General features: G+C 42.4%; 1 protein-coding gene and 1 pseudogene across 1 annotated transcript in view; one reads left to right on the top strand and one right to left on the bottom strand.

The window, feature by feature from the left end:
- The first annotated feature begins 717 nt into the window (after positions 1-717).
- CACHD1 (cache domain containing 1) overlaps positions 718-17,642 on the top strand; it is a 205,320-nt gene continuing 188,395 nt past the window's right edge. The window contains exon 1 of the mRNA XM_037500618.2: positions 718-963. Within this exon, the coding sequence (XP_037356515.2) occupies positions 718-963 (246 nt within the window). The remainder of the gene's footprint in view (positions 964-17,642) is intronic.
- Positions 15,300-15,777, bottom strand: LOC119236678 (DNA-directed RNA polymerases I, II, and III subunit RPABC4-like; annotated as a pseudogene).

The raw sequence follows: 17,642 nt of genomic DNA, 5'->3' as shown, positions 1-17,642 counted from the left end.
GGAAAGAGGAGGGGCGACCGGGGGAATTTCCCCGCCTCTCTCGCTGGTTCCATAAATCACCGCAGCTGCGGCGGCGGCCGAGCCGGGAAGTGCACGGAGCCGGGGCGCAGCGTGGTGGCACCAGACACCTCCCTTTTCCTCAGCGCTTTCTTTCTTTTAGTTTGTGTGTGTGTGTGTGTGTGTGTGTGTGTTTTGTTTTTTTTTTTAACCTCCCCCTTTCCCTCCTCGCCCGGGTGGCTTCTCCAGCCTCTCAGCAGCCGGGTCGCCGCTCCCCGGCGGGTGCCGCCGCGCGCCCCCGCCCTCGCCTCAGCCTCCCGGCTGCGCCCGGACTCGGGAAGCGAAAGCGCGTCCGCGCGCGGCTGGGTCAGTCAGCTCCGCGGCCGCGCGGCCCGCGTGTGGGCGCCGCCGCTCTCCCAGACGCCCGCCGCGCCGCGCCCCGGGGCAGCCCCGGCGCCCGCGTCCTGGGGACCGCTGGGGCGGCCGCTTCCTCTCCCGCCCGCCTCCGGAGCCCGGCGATGGTGGCCGCCCGCGCTCCCGCGCAGTAGCCGGGCGCCCCCTAAGTTTGGGCGCCGTCGCTGCCGCGGCGCGCTGAGGCGCCTGCAGAGAAGGAAGAAAGTTTTGCGGGGTGCGCCGAGCGGGCCCTGGGCGCACCTCCCGTTGTTCGCTCCCCGCTTCCCGGCGCCTGGAGCCCGTCGGCGGGGAGTGCGGGGAGGCCGCATGGCTCGCGAGTCGGAGGAAGAGGAGACGGCGGGGGCGGCCGCCCTGGCTGGCTGCTGCCGGGGCTCGCCCGACCGGGCCGGGGCCGGGGCGCGGCGGCCGCCCCTGTGGCTGCTCTGCCTCGTCGCGTGCTGGCTTCTGGGCGCTGTGGCCGACGCGGACTTCTCCATCCTGGACGAGGCGCAAGTGCTGGCGAGCCAGATGCGGAGACTGGCGGCTGAGGAGCTGGGGGTTGTCACCATGCAGGTAAGTGACCCCCACCTCGCGCTCCGGAATTTGCCGGGCATGTTGCCTTCCCCCTCTGCGCGGAGTCGGGTCTCATGCTGCTGTGCAGATCCCCTTGACCGTGCAGCGACTTCTCTGAGGAGCACAGACCCTTTGCGACTACACACCAACTTCTCGTCCATGCCCCAAGGCACTCCTCCCTTTCTGCTGCAGAATTCCTTGCCCTTTGCATGCGACCCATGCGCGCGCGCGCGCGCACACACACACACACACACACACACACATGCTCTTTTACACACACACACACACACACACACACACACCATGCTCTTATCTGGGCAGAGATTCTCCGATTTCTGTTGCATTTGCACATATTTCTCCTGAAGACTTTTTCCCTCCCCGCCACCCTTGCAAACTCTGCTTCCTTCTTTGTGTACCCATCCCGGAGAAGACAGCCGGCCTGGCTCAGTTTTTCGAGCTGCCACCCCAGCCCTTGACACACTTCCTCTCGTCCGCCTGACCCTGGCGCACCGCACGGGAGGGTGCGCTCCTGGGCTCCAGGGCCACCTGGGTCCGGCGGAGAGTGGACTCTGCGCTTCTCCCTGCCCGGCTGTTGGGGGAGAGGCTGGCCTGGTAGATTCCTAGTAAATTCCTGAGTGCTGTCCTGTTTAAGGGACTTTTTGTTGTTGTTGTTGCTTTCCGCTGTTAATGCTGTTGGTTGCAGGCCGTCTGCTACCTGATGTTTGTATTGTGTTTGGGGGGAGGGAGTGCAGGAGGAGAAAAAGGGAACACGGTGCTTAAGTGTGCATCTTTTCTAGCTTGTTTACCACTTCAGCCCTCCGTAGGAGAGGTGGGGGCTTAGCAAAGATTGACTGCGGCTAATAAGATATCCTGAAGATGCTACTAATAACCAAAAGCACTAAAAATTGCTCAACAGCAACCATCCGGAGAGCCTACCCGGCCATTATTTTAATCTTTTGGTCGCAAAGGTCCACTATTAGGCGAGGTTAAGGTGACATTCAGATTCCGAAGCCTATGCTATAACATTCTTCCGTAAAATAACCCCATTTTTTTCAAGCATTCTAACAGCAGTAAAGGTGATGAATGTGGTCTTCGAAAGAGCGAAGTTTCCAGGAATGTATTCTTGAAATGGGTTTCTGATTCCGATTCTGCTGTGACCACCCTTCCACCTCCCACCGGGAGAGATGTTTTGAGTCTGGGATTCAAGTTTCCGACGTCTTTTTTTTTTTTTTAAACCTCAGTCCATAGCACATTTCCTACTCCTTTCTCCTCCCCAGAGGATACAGTTTTCCTGAAGTCAGTTTTTCAGACCTCTTATAGTGTGGTGAAAGATTATTGGGATGAGGAGTGGATAGTTCGCTTGAAAAGGTAATTGTGTGTTTATTTTCAGACACCCAGCCCTGAAGTGCAGTAGTGTCAGATTTTTCTTCCTCTGCATAATAGACAAACTTTTAAAATACATCATCTAACTGTCCTATGCAGATCTTTTGTGTTTAGATTCACTTATAGTTTTTCCCATATGCATGATTGCTGACAGAGTTTTTAGGCTTGAAGTAACTCTTAGAGGAAATGGAGCTAAATGGCAGGGGGAAAAAAACCGAGAATTTCCCACACATACTGGTGAATGTTTCAGTTAATTGTATTTTTGCATAGAGACACCTCTTAATAAAGGAAATTTAATATATTGCAATTTGGGACTGCCTGATAGGTATTTGTCGTCCTCACCCCATCACTAAGGGATCTTCAGGGTTTTTTCCCCTCTGTGGGTAAAGCTAAGGACTTGCTTTCCCTAAGATGCTGACAGCAATTTTACTGTTTCTCACTCGGTCTTTGACAAAAGGTGAAATCGGATCCCAACACATTGTCATTCAGGTAAAGATCCAAAGGAAATGTAGTTTTAAAAGGCTTCCCTGTTGAAAAGGAGACACTTTAGAAAAAAAGAGCTGGTCGGTGGGGGGTTTGTGCCCAAATGGCCCTTTATCTCCTCCCTATTGGCCTCTTTCTAACACCTTTGCAACCTCATTGTGGAAACTGACCTCCTGGGGACAGGGTTTTTTTGTCTGGTAAAATGTGAAGTGGTTTCTCCCCCTTTTTGAAAGGAAAAGCACATACTGTATTTAAATTCCTCTTCTGGAGCTATACACTGATCTGCCACTCCATTTGGGAAAATTGGGGAGAGTCCCTTTAATTTGTTAGACTGCTGGCTTTTTGGAGGGAATACTTGTAAAATAATATCTAAGGCAGGTTAGATTTCTGACCCTTAATAACAAAGATTTTGAACCTAACATTTTCCTTTGTAAACCTTTGGGATTTGTTCAGTGGGTTTGAAATTATGTGGGTTTAGCTACCGAAAGTGCAGATTATATAGTCATATCTTGTGGAATGTTGGATTTTGTAAGTAACTGTAGAGCTAATTTGTTGAGAGGTAGGTTACTTCATGTGGTCATTAAGGTGTGGGGTCAGACCCAAATGCAGATATGAAGGACTTAGAAAGGGACTATGTCTCTTTGCAAGAAAAGAATGTCCTCTCTTGCTTAAGGGATTGACTTCTTTCATTTGACCTTGGCATTTCAAGCATAGTACCGACTTTTTAGGGCAGCATCAAGAAGATGGGAAACTTTCTGTAGTCTGTATGTAAAAAGTCTGTTTTTGGTTGCTTCTCCTGCTCCAAAAATTGTCCAAAGACAATTTTTAATTTTGAGAAATAACAAAATAGCCCTCAAACAAGGCCTGCTGCATTATTTTGAATGGCAGCACATCACTGCTCATGGGAGGTTGCAAAGGGTAATTTTACAAAAACAAAAATTAGGCTGCCTTTAAGTGCTGTAGTTTCCCATGGCATAGGTTTTGTTCTTGCCGATAGATCACGTGTCAAGCTGTCTTCTCATGGAGGCTGCCCACTCATGTATTTTTGTTGTTGTACTCGCTAATATTGGACCAGATAAACCAAACTTTCAGTGACTTGCACCAACTAATTTTGCCTGAGATCCCAGAAAGCTGCCACAGAATACTGTGTGGGTCCCCTCCCCACCTCACCCCCAACCCCAGCAGACATCACACATCCTGGGCAAGAGTAAGAAACTTAATCATCCACTCCTCAGGGGTCTGGTGGAGTGAGCCATGGATGTTGAGATCTGGGGATCAGTGTGTCTGTGTCCACGGAGACTTGGATTTTGCGTATTCATTCATGCAACAAGTTTTTATCGAGCAGCATCATGGAAAATGTAAAGAATCCCAGCTGGTATTTGGTTCCTAGCTCTGCCACTTATAAATTGAGCGGTCTTTATTGTAAAATTGGGGAGGATGATTCTTCCTACAGATTTGGCTCGGTGGATGAATGGAAATAGTGTATGCAAAGGCGCTTGTTCATGTGAAGCTTGGGCTGGGAGGTGTTGATGGTACTGTTGTTCTTGAATGGAAAGATAGTCCTTGAAAGTTTACTGTGCACAGAGCACTCTGTTAGGTGTTTAGGGGAATTACAATGAGGTCTTCTAGTGTGACCCTTTAAAGAACTTATAATCTAGCAGAGGAGGTGAGATTGCACAGTTAAAACAGTTAAGTAACAATGCTTGCTTGTTAGAAAGCATATCTGGCTCTGGGAGTCATTTCACCAGGCACTTATAGGGCCCATTTAACATTATATGACAATACAGGCTTCCTAACAGCAAGGGCCTGGCACTTGGCCAGTGTGCCTGCCTTGATGTTAGCTCTAATACAGCTCTGCTGGGCTGGCCATAGTCATTGCACTTGGCAGACATACCAGCAGGTTGGTCAGACAGCTGCTGTAGGGGCTGGAGGTAGGGGTGAGCAAAAGAAATAACCTGAAGTACAAACTAGAGCTTCAGTTCAAATTGAGAAAGAGCAGCAGCCAGACCAAATGCGACTTCAGGAACTGAAGGGCTCAACTAGGGCTGAGGTGTTTGGCTAAAAATATAGAGCAGCGTTGTTAATAGTGACTGCAGCTGAAAGTGAAAGAGGAGTCCTTCTTTGTAGGCAGTGGAACTGCATTGCATGCATTCATTGTTCAATTTTGCATACATCCCATAGGCTTTTGCACATATCCCACAAACTTTGGCTTCTACACCATGAGGGACCTTGGTTTGACTAAACTGGGAACACAAGGTGAATAAAGCCTGGTCTATGCCCTCATACTTTCAAGTAATGATGGAGACAGATACAGAAAGAGGCGTTACGTGTGATACACTGGTTAGCAAGAGCTATAGAGGTGTTAGAGTATACTGGATTATTACAGCGGTAGAGAGAGCTGCAGGGCATTTGTGGGAGTACAGAGGGCTGCCCAAGCCCATCTGGTAAGGTCACAAAGTCGGCTACTCCTCCCCGTTCAGTGACTGTCAATACACAGAGGCCATCCCTGAAAAGAGCAGCAGCCTCACACAGGAAGGATAACTAAATCAGTAATCACCAGATGTTTCTAACTCTTTTTGGTGGCACTGGTATATCTTGAATACCTGAATGGGAGTGTGGCCCCATGTCTTACCTCACTTCAGAAAAAAAATTTTTGTTGCCTCTACAGTGTGTTAATTTGCATTCATGTTTATGTACAGTTTGTATTTTCCCCTAAATCATGCCCATCATACCAGCAATGGCATGTTTTAGCATGATTTGAATGTGTACTTAGGCAATAGTGGATGTTTTAGGGGGAAACACCTGCATCTGCAAATAACATGGTTTGATTGTATGCCCTGTGTCCTATATAAGCCCTATTGGAAAACTTAACTGCCTTGCTGTCTTCTGAAATAACTGTTTGGGGTACAATAAAATTGACCATCGATGGATGATGCTGAGTTGAACTTGGTAAGAATGGACCCACTAAAACACCTGTTCTGATCAACTATCCCTGTTGTGTTTAGTATTTGTTCTACTTCCTCTGCACTAATATCTGCCTTCTCTGGCATCAGCCCTTGTGCTTATGTTTTACTTGCCAATCCTCTTGGGTCTGGAGGGGCCTGGGGGAGGGGAAGGAGATGGTTTCACACTTTATAACTTGGAGCTATTTCTGGTTGCTGCTTGAGGAGTTCCTTCCTTGAGCTTAAGTGGATATGCAGACAGGAACCTTGCAAAACTCTGGAATTTTGGTATTATGTGGAAGGGGATTTATTTGGAACTGGTGTAAAAATATAATGAAATTCAAAATATGAATTGACAACAGTAACAACAGAACTGAAAACAGTCAACAATTTTGACTCAATTATTGATGGTATAACTTCTTGCTATTAAATCACTCTGAACTTTATAGTGTTCTTTTTGCTTCATTTGGTTAATGGAGGGAAATATAGCACAAAGCCTAACATTGGATCAGGCAGTAAACAGAAATATGGCAGTCTGTTTAATGTCAAGTTCCAGAACCTGGAAGGTAACACATGTAGCTTCCAAGCCTGAAGAAACCTAAACCTAATATTTAGAACTTGCCAATTGCATTCCCAGCAGTCCCCTCTCCCAGAGGTTACCAAAATGTGGCCCATAGACCTCAGGGATGTGGTGGAAACCACCCTTTGGGGTTAATGAAGAAAATACTAGACCTGCTGTTTACTTACTTTTAAACGTTTTTTATTACAAAGATTTTTAAAAACATACTAAAGGCAAGAGAATAGAGTAGGAATGCCCATGAGATCTTCTCCTGCTTAAACAGTAATCTGTCATCAGCTGTGCACAGGCTGGTTTCATCTCTACCTCTCCACGCTCTTTTCCTTTCCCCACATTGTTTTGAAGCAAATTCCATACCTTCTATGATTTCACTTAAAACATTTTGTATTCGTATAACTTGTATATTTTCCATATTTTATAAAATCCACAGTATATTGGTACGTTCACTTATAGCTTTTATTATTAGCAAATATAAGTTATTGGAGGGTATACACTTTAATTTTTACAATGACAATGTGCTTGATCACAGAAGCATTGCTATGTCTCCTGGTACCTTTGCCCAGCAGTCACCTCAGCCTTTCAAGGCAATACCCAAGCTGCTTTTGAGAAGCATCTCTGGGAGCATTTATTCTCCCTTAGGCATGCCACATGGCCCACATTTTCATGTCTGGTTTTCCCCAGAAAGCTGTGAGGTTTCTTACTTGCCTTGTGGCCTCTGCACAGATAAGTGATATAGGTTGCATGGATCCCATTTTCCTCTCACTCCTGTTCTCTCACCCTTCCAGAGGAGGCAAGAGTGAGAAAGGGATGGGGCAAGATAAGCTATTAAGTAGGAGAGAGTGGAGGATTAAAGAAGGGAAGCTGGGCTATAAACATCTTTGTCTTAATCAGTCTGTCAGCAAGTATTCACTGGTGCCTCATTGCAGAATTGGAGTCTGGGAGAGAAAGGGCCTCTAGTATTTCCCTTTCAAAAGTTCATGTCTTTTGGGCCTCCCTGGTGGGGCAGGGGTTGAGATGCAACCTATGAGGCAATCTGTAGCCACTGCAGCGCGAGTTCGATTTCTGGCCTGCCAGGGAGAAACCCACATGGCGCAGCAGACCTCTCCTGTCTCGCCCACTGCTCCCCTCAGCAGTGTATTTCAGTCAGTCTGCCTGTTCTGTTCCCCACTCTGTCTCTGGTGAATCCTCTCACCAACTGCATCTCTGGCCTGTACCCCAGTTCTTGTATAAAAATAAATCTTTAAAAAAAATAAAAGTTCATGTCTTTTGAGGGAGGCTAAACCAACATGTATGGGTCAAGACACTATAAGAAAGAAATACCAAAAATGTGGGATCTAAATGGTAACTGGAGTCATGATGTGTATAGGTGAGCCAAGTGCAGGTCTGGAGGGAATGGTGTTGGCTGTTGTAAACCAGAGGCCCTGTGCCATGGCTGAAGGCAGCAGGACTTATTCAGCTCCTCCAGATGTGCCAGTGGTAATGTGGGTCCCAGGTTGCCACAGGACTCTGTTTTTCAGGAGAAGCTGGCTATCTGGTTTGTAATCAAAATCTTTTCATTCTTAAAATGTTGGCAATTAATTCAGATTTTTAAAACAACACCGTGTGGGCCAAACCAAATATGTCTACAGGCTGGATCAGTCTGGAGACCACCAACTTGCAGTGTCTAGAGTAGAATTATTCTGTGGGCTCCGGGAGGTAAAACCAGTGTTTGCCTGTCAAAGTTATGGGACAGCAAGTTTCTGTGTAACAGAAAGGAAAAGTTTCTGACAAAAATGTTCTAAATTGGATTGTTTTGGAAGTGCATCGTAATTACTTTAACAAATAGTTCTTGTTTATGTGCCAGGGAGTATGTTAGATCTGAGATACCCATCAGTTCATTTCTCATGCAGTAAAAGTTATGAGAGAGGAAGTTCTGGATACTTGGAGAAAATGTATCAGGGATCTTAACCTGTTTGGGGGTGGAGGGAGATTCTGGGAGGCCTCCCAGAAAAAAAGTGGTATTTGATTTGGTTAATCAGTGTGTGGAGTTCTCAGAAGGCTCCTTGTGATGGCATCTTCTAAGAATAGATAAATAGGATTTCCCCTTCATTTTATTTAAAATGACTAGCAGTAACTACCAGTGCTTGAGTTGGGACCTAGTTACTTCTTGTGCCCGGGAGCTGTGTATTTGGAAAAGGACTGCTCTGGGAGAAGAACCTAGGAATCTGGAGAAAGCTAGGTACCTAGGAACAGACAAAGTGATTTAGATTCAAAGATAGCAGCCACCAGCTGTCAGCATCTGCTCCATATCTAGTCTTTGCCTCCCCAAGTCCAGTCCAGGAAGGATCTACTCTGCTCGCCCTATTTCTGGCAAGATGACTGATTGCCTGGCTGGCTGCCCACTGTGGTCTGCTCTGAGGGGTTGTACAAACCCAGGTTCAGCAGGCCCACCCTTGGCTTGCCTTTGCTCCCTGACCTCTCACATCTGCAGCCCATTCTGTGCCATGAGAACTGGGGAGTTGTTCCAGAGGGAAAGTCAAATCTACGTCCTTCTTATAGATGAAACATTGAGATCACACCACCAGTAAGTGGTAGATTGAAAACTCACACCTCAGTCTTTATGGCTCTTGAGTTTTGACTCCTTTCACAATACTAACCTGTGAGAGTCTCATTTTTTCAAGAGAAGTTTCCCTTAAATGGAAAGGAAACAACTTAATTAAGGGGCCTTTATATTAGCTTTGGGGAATAAAATGGTTGACTTAGTTATGATTGAGAACTTAAAGCCAGTAGCCTAATTTGACAGCTGACTTTTTTTTTTAATATTCAGTTATTGAATACCTAAGAGTCTGTGATGCACTGAAAGAAGCACATTAATTCTGAGATTTACTATAATACTAGATTTTTCTAAAGAGCAAGTGTGTTTTTAACATGAACCTGTACCACCAAAGCCATCTTTATTTTTTTTTAAAGATTTATTTTTTAGTTATACAATAGCTGGGGTATAGGCCAGAGGCGTGGGAGGGTGAGAGGATTCACCAGAGACAGAGTGGGGAACAGAACAGGCAGACGGACCGAAAACACTACTGAGGGGAGCAGCGGGTGTCACAGGAGAAGTCTGTGGTGCCATGTGGGTATCTCCCTGGCTGGCCAGGAATCGAACCCACGCTGCAGAGGCTGTGGACAGCTTCACAGCCCTGTGCTCAACCTGCTGTGCCACCAGGGAGGCCCCCAAAGTCATCTTTATTAAAAATAACAAAATTTTAGAGGAGAAACAACTTTAGTTCCTTGGTGTTTATTTATGTAAAAGCCATGGAAGGAAATGCCATCTGAAATTTTCAGGCAAAGTTCTATTTAGGATTTGAATGTCAACACCTGTACCTTTCTCCTTAGTCATTAGGAGTATGAACTTCTTTCCTTTTTTAGGGATGGGTTGGGGGGCTTTGAAAATTGCTGTATTATTACTTTGGGAGTGTGTTTTTATTTGATGATGAAACAAAATGCCATTTGAATGCCTTTTTATCTCACCCACTTTTCTGAGTTCAAAAGTACTTTCCCGTACTTCAGATAGATATACATATACACATGCATGTTTATGTATACACATACATGTGTATGCACACACGTATGTTATATATTATATAGTCAAATGATTTAGTTAGAAAAGCACACTGGAAACAGTGTACTTTATTGAAATTGGAGCATGGAAGCCAGGAGAGTAAATTCTTATCTGCTATATGTGACAATGTCCTGGTTCTGGTCCAACCATAATAGTTATTTTAAAGACTTAGTCTGAGCCCAAACTGTAGCACTTTTTTCTTGATTCCCCTTGGATATTTCCTTAAATTTTGTTTTTGCATGGAGTATTTTAAGAGATACTTGGGTGAGGGGAAGAAAATATGGTCTAAAAAATGTAAAAAATGATAAATGTTAAAATAAAAAAAAAGATACTTTGGGCCCTGGTGGAAGGGCAGTGAAAGTCTGCAAGCCAGTAAGAAGGAATCTGAATTTTTAATTAGGCTTTGAGTTGTTGCTTCAAAGTGTGGAGCCATCATTAGTGATGTAAGTCTTGTTGCATTAGCAAAGACTGACATTTTACTTCAAACAGGGAGAGTGCAGCTGTCCTGTGCAGATAAAAGTTGCCAAGTGTGGAATAGCAAGGTGGATTGGTAGATAATTAGCTGTCCCACATTACTGCAGTATGGAAGAAGCCTGCCAGTCATGAGCAGGAAGGAGGAATTATTAGCAGGAGAAAAATCCAAGTGTGTCATAAAGCAATTTGGAATCACTTCAGCTGTGGCAGAGCTGATAAGGCATATGTTAAGAAAACAAGACAAACTGAATCTAGTATGTGATGGCCAACTTTTTTTTTTAAATCTTAATTCAAAAGAGAAATGGCTAGAAATTAATGATCCATAAATACACTGAAGTACAGATTCATCGGTCTGCCCCAACTCTGTGTATAAAATAATTAACCAGCTTAAAATAGTCTTCATATTTCCCTGTCTCTTGAAAATAAAATGAGGATTCTGTATAAGAAAAAAAAAAATCACAGGGACACTATAAAGCCTTAACAATTACTGTACTGTGTATGACCATGAAAAGATATTTGAAGAAGAAATTTTGAAGTGTATCGCTTCTCTGATATAAATGTTACAATATTTATAAATGGCTTGAGGATATTTTTATGGCCTAATTGGTAGAATGCCTGTGTATATTTAAATATTAACAGTGTTTCTGTGATCATCACATTCATCTCTGGGAAATCAAAGATGTAGAAAGACCTGTTGGTTTTAAGACACTTTATGGGATTGGTTTGTCCAAGTGGATTGCTCTCTAACCATGCGTCCCTGGCCAGGATACTGAATTTCTTTGTCCTGATTCCATCCATGTTGATTGAATGGCTTTCTCCAAAGCCAGTGCCTCTGCTGCTCAGGCAACCCAGAGACTGGAGTCTCCAGAGGTGTTCAGTACAGGAGGTACTGAAGGCTGGGTGCTGTGCTCTTGCTTAGTGTCTTCTTGGAGGGTTTAGTTTCCCTACCCTGCTGTAGGAGAGAGAGCCCATTTTCTAGTCTTTATTGCTTGCTTTGGTCCTTATGGGGTTGCCATTGGGTTGTTGCTGTCCTGGGTAGTTTTGGAGAAAGCCTGGAGAAATGAGGTTCTTAGCATCTGCACATGATGAGGACTCAGAAATTGTCTGGACCACAGAAAAATTGTGTAGCCGTCTAGCCATCTTTTAGTAGAAAACTTTATAACTCTCTAATAGTTACTTTTCCAAAATTTGTTTTTACTAGGTTTTGTGTGCCTATTTCATTACCTACTCTAGACTTTGAATGAAATATATATGGAGTCTTTAGTGTTTTCGAAGGTATCTAGCATATCAAGCACAGTAGGACACTTAGTTGGTTTCAGTTTAATTTTTTCATATTAGAGAAAGTTGAGGTAAGTATATTGAGGACCTTTAGAAATCTTTTAAAAAATGTGTGTGTACTTGGAAATTATACATTTAAATTTGCTTTATCCTAGAGGTTAGAATTTATTGATCTGGTTAATAAATTTTATTGCACACATACTATGTGCCTTGTACTATGCTTAGATTTGGATTTAAGTACTTAAACAGAGAGAGACATGGTCTCTATTCTAATGGAATGAACTGCCTGCTAGGGGAAATAAACCTATTTATTTTATTATTTCCTTGTATTGTAATTTTTAAGTAGTAGTACAAAGGAAACAGGCTGTTAGGAAGAGTATTGGGGCATCCTTTAAGAATATGTCCAATATGTCACTTCTCTGCTTAAAGCTCTCAAAAGATTCCCATCTGATTAAGAATAAAACCCCAAATAATAGTGGCCTTCACAGCCCAATGCGATCTAGCCCCAGCTACCTTCTTTTCCCTCCCCCACCAACATCCCATCCAGAGCCCCTACACTGTTCCTCCAGCTCTTTATGGACTCCTGCCCCAGAGCCTTTAAACTTGAAATTCTCTTTGCCTGGAAACAGCAAGAAGGGCCCTCATATTCCTGTACTCCTCCTCACTCTGTCTCCTTACCCTCTTCATTTTATTGTCACGCTCCCTAATCTGCACAGGTAAGTTGTGTATTTATTGCTGTTTTCCAGAGGAATGGGACTTGTCACTTAGAATCACTTAGTAAATACTTTCTGGGCAAAGATAAATGAAGTGACACTTTTAGACTGGAGGGTATGGTAAGGAATCTGTGAGGGGCTAATGGGAAGGAGGATCTGGTCAGGAGAACGTTTGGGAGTGGAGTAGCAGAAGGATGATTGAATTGGGAATAATGGGGGACCAGCATTCCGACAGATGGAAGAGCCTGTATAAAGGTCTCAAGAGGCAGAGCTTCGGCATACTTGAACCAAAGAAAGCTAGACGACTGACCTAGCATGTCAGCAGAAGCGTGCTGTGAAGTGAGAAATTTGGATTCATATTCCTCATCCATGCAAGTATAATTGTTTCACAGTCATTTTTTTGGTTAAGCCTTTAGTGATAAGACTGACTAAGTGAATGGTGAGAGACACTATTGATTGCAGAAGCTTGAAAGTTGGAAAAGCTGTGGTGTAGGCTATTTGAGAGAGGAGTAGGGGATGGAGGAGGAAAAGAGACTACAGTTTTATTAAAACATCCTGGAGAGAAAAGTAAACTTCATTGTTCTGTAACCATAATTTTTTTTTAAACCTCTGCTTCCTATGTCATTTTTTTTCCCTTGGCAAAAATAAAAAAACAGGGCCTCCCCTAGTGGTGCAGGCGGTTGAGCTCCGCGCTGTGAAGCTGTCGGAAGCCTCTGCAGCGCTGGTTCAATTCCAGCCGGCTGGCGAGGGTCCCACATGGCTCGGCAGACCTCTCCTGTCGCGCCCACTGCTCTCCTCAGCAGTGTATTTTGTCAGTCTGCCTGTTCTGTTCCCCACTCTGTCTCTGGTGAATCCTCTCACCCTCCTGCGCATCTGGCCTGTACCCGGTTCTTGTGTAAATGAATAAATAAAATCTTTAAAAAATAAATAAATAAATGAAAAAACATCTAGAGCCAACTCCAAATACAATAATGGACTCCTGCAGTAATGATGTAAGTGTATTCCCCCCCCATTGTGTTACTTTATTGAATTATTTTAGATTTACTAATAATAAAATATGGATTTTTTCTCTATGCAGATAGCAGTGCTCTCTTTTTAATGTGGCTTTGAAATTTCAGAACCATACTTACCTGGCTGGGGAAATACCATGATCATGAAAGTGGTTTTCCAAGGTGTACTGACTGCTGTGATTCACCAAATAGGAAATAGTGGCAAGTAGCCACTACATAATTGGTGGTGGTAGAGGACTGTGTTCACACTCTTCCGGGGAAAAAGAAAAGAAATTTTAGAACTAAGTCCTTGTGAAGTGCATCAGACATTTTTAAATTATATTTTAAAAATTGTAAAATGTACATAACATGAAGCTTTCTTTTTTGTCATTTTTAAGAGTACAGTTATACCTCATTGTGTTCATTTTCAATTTTAATGCATCCAGCCATCACCACCATCTATCTGCAAAACTTTTTCATCTTTCCAAATTGCACTCTGTCCATTAAACAAAAACTCCCATTCTCCCTTCCCTTCAGTCCCTAGAAACCACTATTTACTTTCTGTTTCTGAATGTAATTACTCTAGGCTCCTCATAAAAGTGGGATTATATGATTTTTGTCCTTTTGCACTACTTTATTTCACTTAGCATAATGTGCTCAGGATTCATCCTTTTGGCATCAATCAAATTTCCTTCCTTTTCTAGCCTTTTGAAGGCTGAATTGTGTATGTTTGTCCTGTCATCAATTGATAGACATTTGGATTTGGTTGCTTCCACCATTGTTTGGTGTTTTGTGTTTTTTTTTTTTCCTTAACATTAACCTAAAAATTGGGGGTTAGTAGAAGGTTGTCACGAGGTGATATCATATTTAATGGGCCTCCTCTGTCTAAACAGGACAGGGTCAAGAAGGAACATAGCAGGATTACAAAATTGTGAAAGTCCTTATAGGAAAACCTGGATGAAGGAAGCACTCTTGAAAAAGCTGAGCATTGTGGTGCTTTGTATAGCACATAATACATTTGTAGGTTGGTAGTAGAAATACAAGGTTTCTTTATGGCATAGATAATGTTTTAAAATTTGGAGACACACATAGCTATAGCTACTAATAAAGTTGGGCTATATCTAATCTTCAGAATGGTTATTAAGGAGGTTATTTGTTGTGGAACAGATGGCATATAGGTAGGAACATCAATTCCATATCACTAAAATCAAGGCAAAAAAAGTTTTAAACATTTATCTAATAATTCACCATTAACCAGTCCCTATTGTTCTGAAAGCAGAATATTTTACTTTAATGAATGATAACACCTGGGAATACCAGCCTAAATTGTCTGTCTATTCCACCAAACCTGAGGTTGATTTTACCATACAGAAAACAACCATTAGAAAGTCTTTTTGCTCTCTGCCAAGGCAATTTAAAAACATCAAGCATATAACTGCAAATGTAGAAAGGCCTACACCAAGTAACAAATGAGCAATATAACTCAAATGATGTAAGCATGCTGACAGGAAAGACATTGTTTACTCTATACAAAACAATGTTACAGTTTACAAACACTTGGCAATGTAAAACAGTGGTTTCCAAGTGTTACTCAGACCATTAGAGCATCCTAGAAATCTTCATTTTTTAATAAGGACCCCAAATAATTCTAGGTTTTGATTGAAAGTGTGGTTTGGGGAAGTAGTTTTAGTTTTCATGTGTGTCAGATTACATATGCAATAAAATTAAATTATAAATCATGTAATTGCACACACAAAAAATTCTTTCTACAAAGTATTGACTTCTAAATACAATGTGGTTTTTAAAGTAAAATAAAATGAAGTCGCATGCATATTGTTATGTTCTTGAAGTATGCTAATAAAAACTCTTTAATGAGAAACAGCAACAGTAAGTACAAATACAAAAGAAGACATTCCTCTGAATCCCAAGTGTCATCGAGAATCAAAAACCACCAATCTTTTAGTCCTTTTCTTGTACATTATTCTGAATTCACATTCTCTGCATCTGATTGGATCATGGATTTTATTTCATTTTCTGTGTGACCTTCTTTTCAGATATGTTACTGGCTGCTGCTTTGGGGGTTGAAGTCCTTCTGAGTGTCCATTGTTAGTTCCCTCAGATCACAACCTGCCAATTCCCTCCCTGTGCAACACAGTGAAGCTTCTTACCTTTCCAGATCACTTATACCATTGATTTACTGTAATAGTATTACTGTGAACATGAGTGCACAAATATTGGGGTCCCTGCTTCCACTTCTTTTAAGTAACACAAGTGGAATTAATAGATCATGAATGATGTTAAATTTTTTGAGGAATGGCCATGCTGTTTTCCATAGTGGCTACACCATTTTATATTCCCAACAGCAATGCACAAGAATCCTAAGTTCTCTGCATCCTTGTAAGCATTTATTTTCTTTTTTAAAAAACCTAGTAATCATCCTAATGAATGTGAAAATGTACATATTGGGTGTAAAATGATTTTGATAAATACTAGTTATGTAATAACCACAACCACAAACAGTTTCACCACCACCAAAATTTCTCTGATGCTACTTTTTTGCAGTCAGTTCCTCCTACCCCAGCCTAGAAGCCCCTGGGATAGTTTCCATCTCTGTAGTCTTACCTCACTTAGAATATCACACAAATGGATGCATTATAGTATGCAGTTTAAGTCTGGCTTTTTAAATTTACCATAATGCATTTGAGCTTCATTCAAGTTGTGTTATTTTATAGATTCACCATGATAGAATATAAAAAATATGAGAGGTCCTCGGTAGTCTTCTTTATATTTACAGATATTCCTTGTTGATTATTTATGAAGGGCAGTCAAAATCTTACCTTAGGTGTTTTGTAATTTCTGGCAAGTTCTTTCCCTCCCCCCACCCCACTTCAAAGCCTCATTTTTTTCCCTCATTTTATAGATAGAAAAATAATACCTGCATCAATCCTGGATTAAGGGTGACAGTGCATGTATGTCATAGACTCTATCATCATCATCTCTGATTCCATTAGGATGTTTTGAATTAAAAGATAATTGATGGTGTCCTGTTACACGTATGAGTATCTGGGACTGCTTAATCTGCTTAGTTAGAGGAAAATCTCTAAATATAGAAGGAAAATCTAACACTAACTTTCTGTGATGTAATTTTAGTTTGGAATTGGCTATCTCTAATTGCTTTTTGACTGTGTCTATTTCAGGGTGAGAAATGCCACTTTAGAGTGTGTTATTAAATGGCCTTTATTTCGTTCATTTAGTGTTTTTGTTTTTTTTCTGTGGGACCCTCGCCTGTGGCCGGGGAACCTGCACCGCAGAGGCTGCAGGGCAGCCTCACAGCCCAGCGCTCAACTGCTGCACCACCAGGGGAGGCCCTCGCTCATTTAGTTTTTGAAACTAAATGATAGTTGACTTATTTTCAAATGAATAACTACAAATTTTATTGGATTTTTAAAAAAGATTTATTTATTTATACAAGCACTGGGTATAGTCAGAAGCGTGGGAGGGTGAGAGAATTCACCAGAGCCAGGGCGGGGAACAGAACAGGCAGACTGATGAAATACACTGCTGAGGGGAGCAGCGGGCGCAGCAGGAGAGGTCTGGGCGCCATGTGGGACACTCACTGGTGGCCAGGAATCAAACTGGCGCTGCAGAGGCTGCGGGCAGCTTCGCAGCCCAGCGCTTAACCGCTGTGCCACCAGGGGAGGCCCAAATTTTATTGGATCTTAAGAAATGATATTTGAGAGGTTTATAGTTACAAAAACAAGTACCATCTATTTTGGACAAAGTTATTAATAATTCACTGTATAAGAAATCTTCTTATGACATAGCAAAATATTACCAAAGTGGTGAAGTGTGAAAAGGTTTTCTTTAAGTTCACCCTCAAAAAACTTGTCTTTTATTTGATCTGATTCAAGAGTTATAGGACTTGAATGTAATAGTGAATTTCTTGTTAAATTTTCATTAAACATAACCATTCATAAATTATTGAAGTAAAGGCCTAAGGTACCACTTTCCAAAATATTTCACATTGAATTGAAAAATAGAAGCCTGCTAACGTAAATCCATTATTCCTCCATCTATTCTTTCAAAACACTTCAAATGTACATGAAACTATCAAGCAGCATGCCTTATTCCATGACTTTAGGTATCTTCCATTTCACTAGAATTTGAATTTTACCCCTTGTTTTCTGATGCAAATAGGATCAAAATTTTGTATAGTGAGACATTGCACTATTCTTAGTTTTATCA

This window comes from Talpa occidentalis, unplaced genomic scaffold, assembly GCF_014898055.3.
Source record: "Talpa occidentalis isolate TD23 unplaced genomic scaffold, MPIMG_talOcc4v2.1 talOcc4.9, whole genome shotgun sequence".
NCBI lineage: Eukaryota > Metazoa > Chordata > Mammalia > Eulipotyphla > Talpidae > Talpa > Talpa occidentalis.
This window is presented reverse-complemented; position numbering and strand designations above follow the sequence as displayed.